At 42.4% G+C, this 11,095-nt stretch overlaps 3 protein-coding genes across 3 annotated transcripts; 1 reads left to right on the top strand and 2 right to left on the bottom strand.

The window, feature by feature from the left end:
• Positions 1-515: 515 nt before the first annotated feature.
• Positions 516-1,448, bottom strand: LOC139339946 (olfactory receptor 4C12-like). The gene has a single exon (XM_070975409.1). The coding sequence runs from the start codon at positions 1,446-1,448 to the stop codon at positions 516-518; it is 933 nt and encodes a 310-aa protein (XP_070831510.1).
• A 4,400-nt stretch (positions 1,449-5,848) lies between these two features.
• Positions 5,849-6,760, top strand: LOC139340395 (olfactory receptor 13C2-like). Its single transcript, XM_070976195.1, has one exon. The coding sequence runs from the start codon at positions 5,849-5,851 to the stop codon at positions 6,758-6,760; it is 912 nt and encodes a 303-aa protein (XP_070832296.1).
• Positions 6,761-10,183: 3,423 nt separating this feature from the next.
• Positions 10,184-11,095, bottom strand: LOC139340394 (olfactory receptor 11H2-like). The gene has a single exon (XM_070976194.1). It carries the CDS (start codon positions 11,093-11,095, stop codon positions 10,184-10,186), a length of 912 nt encoding a protein of 303 aa, XP_070832295.1.

Raw genomic sequence — 11,095 nt, 5'->3', positions numbered from 1 at the left:
ATAAAAAAACATTTGCACAAAGCAAGCCGATCCACTTTTCCATGTTAATAACAGCATTAAAATGATAATTAAAGGGACATTTAGAATAAATAAAAATGTGCGATTAATCGCGAGTTAACTATGACATTCATGAGATTAATCGTGATTAATATATATATATTGATAAGACTGACACTTCTTCTTCAGTCAACTGCACCTCCATAATCAAGGCAAGAGGAACAAATATTCCTATATATACATACATACATACACACACACACACACACACACACACACACACATATATATATGTCACTGACATGGACATTCATCATCATTCATCATATGAATGTCTAAAATGAATCAGCCCTAAAAACATATCAAAGGCAAAATGAGGTTTTCCTGAACAACGTTGCACAGACTCATACATGCGTCGACGAAATGCTGCTCATTCTGCCTTTAAACACACGTCAAGAAAACCCATCGCTGCACTGTCATCAGAGATGAACCGACGTACGTTAAACAGTGTGGATGTGTTAGTGTGACAGCAGTGTGAGCACACAGAACAACCTCCTGAAGTGTTTCGAGATTTCTTTCATTTTCAGGCCGTATATGATTGGATTTAAGAGAGGGTGATACAGAACCACTTGTAACGTCATTATTAAACGTGCGCTTTTTGGAATACCTGACTCCAGCCGGACTACGATCACATCATAAGTAATTAAACAGGAGAAGTTGAGTAACACCATCAGGTGTGGTATACAGGTGTGTGCAGCCTTTCTCCTGACTTCTCTGCAGCTTCCATAGGAAATGATGAGAATCCTGGTGTACGCGAACAGGATGAAGAGCACAGGGAGGAGCGCCATGTTCAGCAGAATGACCACACCATACACAGACAGTGTTTCTATGCGCACACAGTAAAGGCTGAACAGTGAATTGTTACAAAAAATCCCTTTCAAAGTAAAGCCACAGAGTTTTACATTGACACTAAAAGAAACTGCCACCGCAATCTCACAAACAGGAAGAAGCCAAGCCGAAACCAGCAGGACACTGGTGGTGGTTTTCTTCATGATAGCTGCATACTGCAGAGGTTTACATATGGACACATACCTGTCGTACGACATGGCTGCCAACAGTAAGAACTCTGAATAGGCAAAAATGTAATGGATAAGACCCTGAAAGAGACAGGCTGAATAAGATATGACCTGTTTGTCAGATAAAAAGTCAACTAAAAGCTTTGGGTAGATGGTCGTGCTGAAAAGAACAGAGTTGATCAACAGAGCTGCAATGAAAATGTACATGGGCTCATGGAGGTTTTTGTGAATGCAGATCAGACACACAACAGTACAGTTACTGCAGATTATGAGAACATATGCTGTGAACATGATCACAAAATAAACATATCTGTATTTGTGCATTTCCACATAACCATCAAGAGTTATATATGTCACATTTAATTCAACATCCATCAAGGTTCTCAAACCCAAAAGTTACTCAATAAAGCAGGCGGATCAGACGACAAGCGAAGAAGAAGCGTCAGTCTGAGGACTGCAGGCTACCTGTGCATGTTACCTGTGCTGTGTCAGTGGATCGTTTTTATCAGACCATTTCTCCCTCCATGGATCTTATCAAACTCTCCACCAACATGTAAACAACTTGAGAAAACTCCAGAGCCCTGAACCCACAGGCGTCATCAGACCTGTGACACACATCACACGAAGCTGTTTGTCGGATGTTTTTATGCTTTTTAACCTTTGAAGTATTTCAATGTGCTTAAGCTAACTGTCCTGAGTCCTGTTAGCGTTTTGTGTTGGCGATGCTTAACCACGGCTGCTACATCAGCACCCTGACCCCCTACATCTGGACCAATACTCCCTTTTTCATTTTCAGTTCCAAAGACGTAGGACATAACTGTTGTGACTATTTGACTGGACTCCTGTGGTTTGAGTGGTGCCTCTGGGTTTAATCTATATTAAATTTACTAAGCCAGGACCCAGACGGCAGTGAGCAGCAGTTGGTGGATACTTCATGACGAGTCTGCATTTACCACACAAACACATAAACTATAGCTTCATGCATAATGCTCATACATGCAGCATTGTAAGCCATCAAAATGTTCACCAGAAACTAAACTGGAGTTTACATGTACACTGTATAATTTATTAGAAAAAAACATTGAGTCTGTTTTTTAAGGTCTCTGTTTTTAAGTATTGAATTTCCGAGCGTCTTTGAACGCCCCTGTGTCACCGCGCCACCGTTGGAGCAGCTGTCCGTAGATCGATGCCTTGGATCAATGTTTTTGATCGGTGTCTCTCTCCGATGCTAACCACAGGTTAGTGGTTCAGACCGACATTAAACGGACACGATAGCTGAGACTGAGTTTATACATTTGAGGAAACTGAACCTCTGTTTAGCTTTACTAATCCTACAGTGTCTGCTAATGTTAGCAATGATGCTAACGATGCTAACGGAGTTTACTGTTTTCTTCCCACTTAAAGAGAAATATGGTCTTGTTCACTGGGTTACTGTATGAAAACAAACCAGCTATCAACAGTGAGAGTATGTTTTAAAGGCTTTTTTAGCTGTTAGCCAGTATGAAGTCAGGCAATGTAATTGTCCATTTGCTTTGAGCTTATCTGACAAAGGTGCATCTGGCTAATTAACAGGTTGTTTGCAAGCGAGGTCACGTCACTCTTTTATTGTGGCGGGAACTGCAGATGGAGGGCCAGAATTGATCTTCTGTAACTATACCATAATTATAAGGCACACAAAATGCTCATGTTTTGCATCGTTTTTGGTTGCTCAGATTGAAAAAACAAGAAAGTATGAGGATCTTTTATGGAGTACCAAAGTTGTTGTTCATAAGGGTGAAAAATGCAAAAAATATACACAAAAACAGCAGAAACAAATGGCCTGTTAACTGTCTGAAATCAGGATGAGCTGAGTCGGCTAGAGGTGGAAATGGTACCTGAAACAGGTAAGGCGGTTAACATACCCTGTCTTGTTAGTGACAGCAAACAACCGTAACGTAAACATAAAAAAGGTACGCGGTACAGCTTAGATGGAGCAGTTTGGAGAAGTTTTTCCAGCTATCTACCACACACACACACACACACACACACACACACACACACACACACACACACACACGCTCACACACACACACGCTCACACACACACGTTGTGTTTTCATCACTTGTGGGGACATTACATAGACTTCCATTCGTTTCCTGGAGCCTCATCCTAACCATAAGCACTGTCTGCCTGTTCCTAACCCTGTACCTACCCTAACCTCACTAACCTGTAACCCTGTCCTCAGTCTGCACCCTGACATTTCATCATTTACATTAAGGGGACCTGCATTTTGTCCCCATAAGGCAGGTGAGTCCCCACAATGTGACCGTGTTTAAACAGATTTTTGTCCCCACAACGTGATAAATACCAGGTCACACACACACAGATGAGACTGACATCTTGTCTCCTCGCTTAGACAAAGAGAAGAGGATGCTGAAGCTGCACTTCATCGGTGAGTAAATGAAGGTCTGAGCTCTTCACTCTTCGTCTCCCTGAGATTTAAAAGTCCCTCCTGAACTGATTTCAGTGTGAGAGGTGCGGGATGAAATTCAGCCAAAGCTAATGTGACGGTCTGAGTTAGACAGATCAAGTGCAAAGTTAGTTTAGGTCAGAAGTCATTTTAGTGTTAAATTCAGGTAAATGTAAATGAAGGTGTCCATGAACATACTAAAATCAGACAATACCCCCAAACAATACAACAACAGCTTGAGACCACTCAGATGGCTTACTCTTCACTCTAACATATATCCAACGCATGCTTTTGATTGTGGTCGTGTACTTGAGCCATCAGTGCTTTGCGTTTTCTTTTGCTTCATGCCCACTCTTACACCGCGCTCATGAAATCTATGCTAACATTTGCTGCTGCTGCTGCTGTTCAAGCCTTTTAGAGCCCACCTCCTCCCAGCATCCACCTGTGGTCTCTCTCCATGGCCTTCCTGAACTCTCCATATACTTGAGTTTTTGCTCCCTTGATCTAGCCAAGCTCCGGAGGCCTGTTTTCATAGCCGTATACTTTCCGTCATCAGTTGTGTCCGCTGGGGGATTCTTAGCTTACCCCCACGACAGGCACCGGTGAACTTTTGGCCACATCTCCAAGCAGCTGCTGCAGCGATGGAGGCTTTGAACATGGCTTTTTTGGAGTGCTGGACTGCAGCAGGGTTCCTTTTCAAGGATTCTGTCTTCATGGACAAAATCTCTAGACACAGCTGAGGGACATAGACAGTCCAGTTCAGTGGCTTCAGAAGAGTGTCTGAGGTCATGTTAAAAACCAACTCTGAATTGAAGAAGTATTGTGTGTCTCCAAAGCCTGATATGTCCTTTTCCTCTGTGCCATCCAGCTCAGTCGTTGCCCTAAAACTTTTAAAAACGCATCTTTGAGCCACACTACTTCACAGATCCCTTTCTCACCTGGAGAATACTGGGAGCAAAATGAGTTGACTTCTGCAGTGCTTTCAACACAATCCAAGAATCACTGCTCAGGGGTAAGCTGGAGGGAGCTGGAGTAGACTGCCACCTTGCTGCATGGACCATCAACTAGCTCGCCAACAGACCGCGTGCATGCATGTGAGGCTTTGTGACTGTGAGTCCGACGGGGTGGTTTGCAGCACGGCTGCTGCACAGCGTGCACTGCTCCCTCTTTTCCTCTTCACTCTGTAGCAATGGACTTCAGACGAAACACAGACAGCTGCCACATGCAGAAGTTCTTCAGTGATGCAGCCAGAGTTGGATCTGTGTCACAGGAAAATGAACTGGAATACAGAGGTCATCAGTAGCTTTGTCACCTGGTGTGGACTGAACCACCTGCGCATAAATGCTAGAAAAACAAAGGCGATGGTGGTAGATTTCTGCAGGAATGTGCCACAGAAAACACCAGTCAGCATTCAGGGTTTGGATGTTTAGATTGCGAACGAGTACAAATACCTGGGTGTTCACCTTGACCGCAGACTGGACTGGACAAACCACACAAATGTCCTGTATGGGAGGGGCCAAAGTCAAAGTCACCTCATCTCCATCTGCTTAGAAGACTGAGGTCCTTTGGAGTATGTAGGGCACTGTTAAAAACTTTTTCAGACTCTGTGCTGGCATCTGCAGCTTTCTATGCAGTGGTCTGCTGGGGCTGTGGAAGCTCTGGGAGGACAGGAAAAGACTGGTCAAACTGGTCAGGAGAGCTGGCTCTGCCCTCTGGACAACACTGAGGAGGTGGCTGAGAAGAGGATGTTGGCCGAGCTGACATCGGACATCATGACGGGTGAGATTTAAATATGTTGACTTGAACAGATTTTCCCAGTTAAAAACCAAAAACACAGGCGCTGCACCAGTCCTCACTGATGGGTGACACACCCATCTGAAATGAAGCCAGACGAAGTGAAACAGTATGAAGAAATGGTGCAAGAAATATATTTCCATATCCAATATCCAGCAGATATTTGAGTATGATTACAGTACTGTACCACTGCTGTTTAATGAGGCACAGAAAACATAAAGCAGGTGAAACAAGAACGTTTGACAGAGTTGGTCACGTGCTGTCTCTTTTGGTGAAGAGTTGAATGAGATCCATGGAGGATGAAGCAATCAGATAAAAAACATTTCACGAGCACACATCGAGCACTATCTGAACTTAGAGATGAACACATACTAACTGCATTTTAAGGTCAGGTCGCTGAACGAATGACACACTCAGACACTGATTACCGATCAGTTGTTCGTCTGAGGCTTCTTTACTCAACTGGACTTTGGTATGTTTGTGACACTGTCTGACTGTTTCATGCTTTAATTCTTATTTCTGACAGTCTCAATGAACGAGGAATTAAATTTATCATCTATAACTCTTAGTGGGTATGTAGAAGTGGAAAGATTCAGATATGTTTATTTTGTGGTTATTTTCATGCTGTATATTCTAATCATTTGCTGTAATTCCACTATTATATGCCTGATTGTGATTCACAAAAACCTCCATGAGCCCATGTACATTTTCATTGGAGCTCTGTTGATCAACTCTGTTCTTTACAGCACGACCATCTACCCAAAGCTTTTAGTTGACTTTTTATCTGACAAACAGGTCATATCTTATTCAGTGTGTCACTTTCAGTTTTTCTTATTTTACTCTTTAGGTGGTTCAGAGTTCTTGCTGTTGTCAGCCATGGCCTATGACAGATATGTGTCTATATGTAAACCTCTGCAATATCCAAATATCATGAAGAAATCAACTGTCAGCATTTTCTTGCTTTTCTCTTGGCTTCTTCCTGCTTGTCAGATGGCTGGATCAACTACGCTGAGTGCTAATTTAAAACTCTGTCACTTTATTTTGAAAGGAATCTTCTGCAACAATTCCATTTACAAACTTCACTGTGTGACCTCACGAGTACTTTCTATGTATGGCATCATTGTTTTGCTCAATATTGTATTTTTTCCTATGCTCTTCATAGTTTTCACGTACACAAAGATACTCATAATATGCTTTCGAAGTAGCAGAGATGTCAGGAGAAAAGCTGCACAGACCTGTTTTCCCCACCTGCTGGTTTTAATCAGCTTCTCCTTGTTGTGTTCGTATGATATCATTATACTTCGGCTGGAATCAGATGTTCCAAAAAGCGCACGTTTAATAATGACGTTACAAGTGGTTCTGTATCACCCTCTCTTTAATCCAATCATATACGGACTGAAAATGAAAGAAATCTCTAAACACCTCAGGAGGTTGTTCTGTTAAGTATCATCTGTTGTATCAACACTGAGAGATAATAATTTCTTCTCAATAATGTTTTGTAGAGAGAAGATTTGACTGTTCCATGAAAAGTATTCTACTGGTTTAAGTTCCATTATTATTGTTTCTTTTCAATGAGCAGTACCAAAACACAAGATTGTCACTTGTAAAACAATATGAATAACACTGTCTCTGGTTGCACTGATGAAGTTGAGCCACAGAGTGAAGTTTGAACATTTGAAATGTTGAAATGGTTGATGAATTTTATCTTCTCATTTGTTAACATATGGAATATGAACCAATAAAATATGTTTAGCAGCATGATGTTGCTGCCATCCACTGATGTCTGATGGTCCACACCGCCGACTGTAGCAGTGCATTCAATATAAAGTCTACAATGCTGGAGTCCACACAACTCTGACAAAATAAGAAACACTACAGTTCACAGCGCAGACATGAGTAAGAAAATGTATGGTTTGATTTGATGAATGTAGTCAGAACTGGACTGTGGCTCACACATCAAGTACCAACTTGTTATGGATCAATACTGGGCACTGTGCTGTGGATGAATACATGATGTTCATATACTGGAAGCAGCACAAATGGATTTTGTTTCTGATGCTATGAGGTATTAAGATACGATATGATAAGATAGGAGGGGCGGCACGGTGGCACAGCAGGTAGTGCGTGTGCCTCACAGCAAGAAGGTCGCCAGTTCGATCCCCGGGTCGGGCCTTTCTGTGTGAAGTTTGCGTGTTCTTCCCGTGCATGCGTGGCTTCTCTCCGGCTTCCTCCCACAGACCAAAAACATGCTCATTAGGCTGATTGGTGACTCTAAATTGTCTTTAGGTGTCAGTGTGAGCGTGAACGGTTGTCTGTCTGTATATGTTGCCCTGTGATTGGCTGGTGACCGGCTCAGGGTGTACCCCGCCTCTCGCCCGGCTGGGATAGGCTCCAGCCCCCCCAACCCCGAAAAGGGAGTGCTGGGTATAAACAATGGATGGATAGAAGATAAGATTTAGGGAAATTTAGTCATTAGAGTCAGCAGGTTACAAAAAGCAAGCACAGAGGCATAAAGAGGTCAAATCACAATCAGAAATTGCACCAGGTGAACAGGATAAATGTGAGCAGATATTAGCATTGAAACAATAATGCAAACAAAAAGTGGGTTTAAGATGTAGAGTTGAGAAAGAAGCATCAACACAGAGCTACGTCACGTGATGCTGGAGGTAAAGGAGTCTGACAGGTACTGGAATGAAGGACCTGTGGTAGCTTGTTTCTTACACACTGGATGCAGCAGTCTGTTACTGAAGGAGACGCTTAAGCCCCCCACCATCTCATGCAGGGGGTGGGATGGGTTCCCCATGATCGATGTCAGCTCGGCCAACATCATCCTCTCACCCACCTCCTCGATGGCGTCCAGAGGGCAGTCCAGGACAAAGCTTGTTCAGTCTTTTCCTGTCCCTCTCTGAGCTTCCACAGCCCCAGCAGACCACTGCACAGAAAACTGCAGAGGCCACCACAGAGTCAAAAATAGTTTTTAACAGTGTCCTTCATACTCCAAAGGACCTCTGTCTTCTTAGCAGGTGCAGATGACATTGGACCCCCCTGTACAGGACATCTGTGTTGTTTTGTTGTTGAGGTGAACACCCAGGTATTTGTAATCCCCCATGATCTCAACGTGCAAGCCCCGGATGGTCACTGGTGTCGTCTGTGGTACGTTCCTTTGGAAATCAATTACCATCTCCTTCGTCTTGCTGCCGTTTATGCGTTTATTATAACACCCGTCGACAAAGTTGATTACAGCTTCCCTGTATTCCAATTCGTTCCCCTGTGATACGCGTCCAACAATGGCTGTATCAGAAAGGGGGAGAGGACTGTCCCCTGTGGAGCCCCCGTGCTCCAAAGTACCACAACTACATTCGTCTGTTAGCATCCCTACCCAAGTCTACCAGTGAACTTCAACCTTTATTTTTCTCATACTGTCCTAACTTAAACAGAAGCTTACCCTGTCCAGGAAACATAGCATTTAGTGTTCTGTTAATGGGTAAACACGCATGTAACTCCAAATATCCTGAGTAACATTTATGGAACTTCATCTGTCGGGTCAGTTTCTTGCTCGTATCTCCCTCTTGTGCTCCAGTCTACATGACGCATGGACTGCATATCCCCACTCAGAAGTACACAGGGATATGTAACAATATAATTTTGTGGACGAAATTTCACTTTAGCAATTTTTTGTTGGTACTGGGTCGACAGATGTGACAGCAAACTGAGCTGCCAAACGATGGGCCTGTTCAACCTGACCTAGCAGTTTGTGAACAGCACAACAACCAACAATAATGCACTAAAACTAAGGATGACGTCATTATGGGTTAAAGGTAGTGTTATTGTACTTCAACAGAGATTAAAATTAGATTGCATCTATCTCAATCATTCATTGATTTAATACACCACGCAGCAAGGACCCTGAGTGACCCACATCGAACACAGCCAACATGTTAGGTGACCAGCAGGTGAATATGGGGTTTGGCTAAATGCTACAACCCCGACGGTGGATCCTCCTGTGCTGATTTCTACATTTGCTACATTGCTGATGTACTTTTTCCTTCAGTTGGCGGTGCATGGACTTTCTGCTCAGAGGACTGGTTTTAATGGGACAGAGAGGCTGAGAGGACTGGCTATAGTGGGAGCATTACAGCGTAACCACTACAATTAACTACACCTCTGGCTACAGCCACATTGCACCTGACTGGTTTACTGAAGAAAAAGGATCTCTGACTGCTGTCGTCGTAACTCTGAGCACTATCTGACAAATCAGGGATTCCACGTTGAAAACAACAAACTGAGGCCTGCGTTCAAAGGTGGGTTAGCCATGATGTGGCTAAGAGTCCATTCACTTGGCTCATGAATGTTAACACAATACACCTGGTGGGCTGGTGGGTGTGGACCGTAAGACGTCAGTGGACGGCAGCAATATCAAGCTGCTAAAATATTTAATTTGGTTGAATTCCATATCAACAAATTAAAAGAGAAAACTGTGTTAACTGCTTTTGTGTTCAAGACTTCACAGATCAAATATTAACCATCAGCATTAATTTATTTTAAAGTTTTGACTTTTCAACATTTAAAATGTTCATATTCACTCAATGGCTATTATGACCTTCACCAGTACAACCAGAGACAGACTTACTGACGTGAATGTTATTACCAGTAACAATCCTCTTTGTTTGTTTGTCTGTTGTGGCTAATCAACAGGAAAAGGAAGCATTAATAATGAAACTTATGATTACTTGATTGAATAAAACTGACATTTGAAAAACTTCTCATTGGTAAGTCATTAAATTCATCATCAGTCATTTGGTTGATCTCTCTACAAAACATTGAGAAGAAATTATTATCTCTCAGTGTTGATACAACAGATGATACTTAACAGAACAACCTCCTGAGGTGTTTAGAGATTTCTTTCATTTTCAGTCCGTATATGATTGGATTAAAGAGAGGGTGATACAGAACCACTTGTAACGTCATTATTAAACGTGCGCTTTTTGGAACATCTGATTCCAGCCGAAGTATAATGATATCATACGAACACAACAAGGAGAAGCTGATTAAAACCAGCAGGTGGGGAAAACAGGTCTGTGCAGCTTTTCTCCTGACATCTCTGCTACTTCGAAAGCATATTATGAGTATCTTTGTGTACGTGAAAACTATGAAGAGCATAGGAAAAAATACAATACTGAGCAAAACAAATACACCATACACAGATAGTGGTCTCGAGGTCACACAGTGAAGTTTGTAAATGGAATTGTTGCAGAAGATTCCTTTCAAAATAAAGCTGCAGAGTTTTAAATTAGCACTCCATGCAGCTGCCCCCGCGGTCAGACAAGCAGGAAGAAGCCAAGAGAAAAGCAAGAAAATGCTGACAGTTGATTTCTTCATGATATTTGGATATTGCAGAGGTTTACATATAGACACATATCTGTCATAGGCCATGGCTGACAACAGCAAGAACTCTGAACCACCTAAAGAGTAAAATAAGAAAAACTGAAAGTGACACACTGGATGTGATATGACCTGTTTGTCAGATAAAAAGTCAACTAAAAGCTTTGGGTAGATGGTCGTGCTGTAAAGAACAGAGTTGATCAACAGAGCTCCAATGAAAATGTACATGGGCTCATGGAGGTTTTTGTGAATCCAGATCAGGTACACAATAGTGGAATTACAGCAGATTATGAGAATATATGCTGTGAACATAATCACAAAATAAAGGTATCTGTATTTGTGAACTTCCACATGCCCACCAAGAGTTATATATGTAACATTTAAGTCTTCATCCAT

This window comes from Chaetodon trifascialis, chromosome 12, assembly GCF_039877785.1.
Source record: "Chaetodon trifascialis isolate fChaTrf1 chromosome 12, fChaTrf1.hap1, whole genome shotgun sequence".
Classification (NCBI taxonomy): Eukaryota; Metazoa; Chordata; class Actinopteri; order Chaetodontiformes; family Chaetodontidae; genus Chaetodon; species Chaetodon trifascialis.
This window is presented reverse-complemented; position numbering and strand designations above follow the sequence as displayed.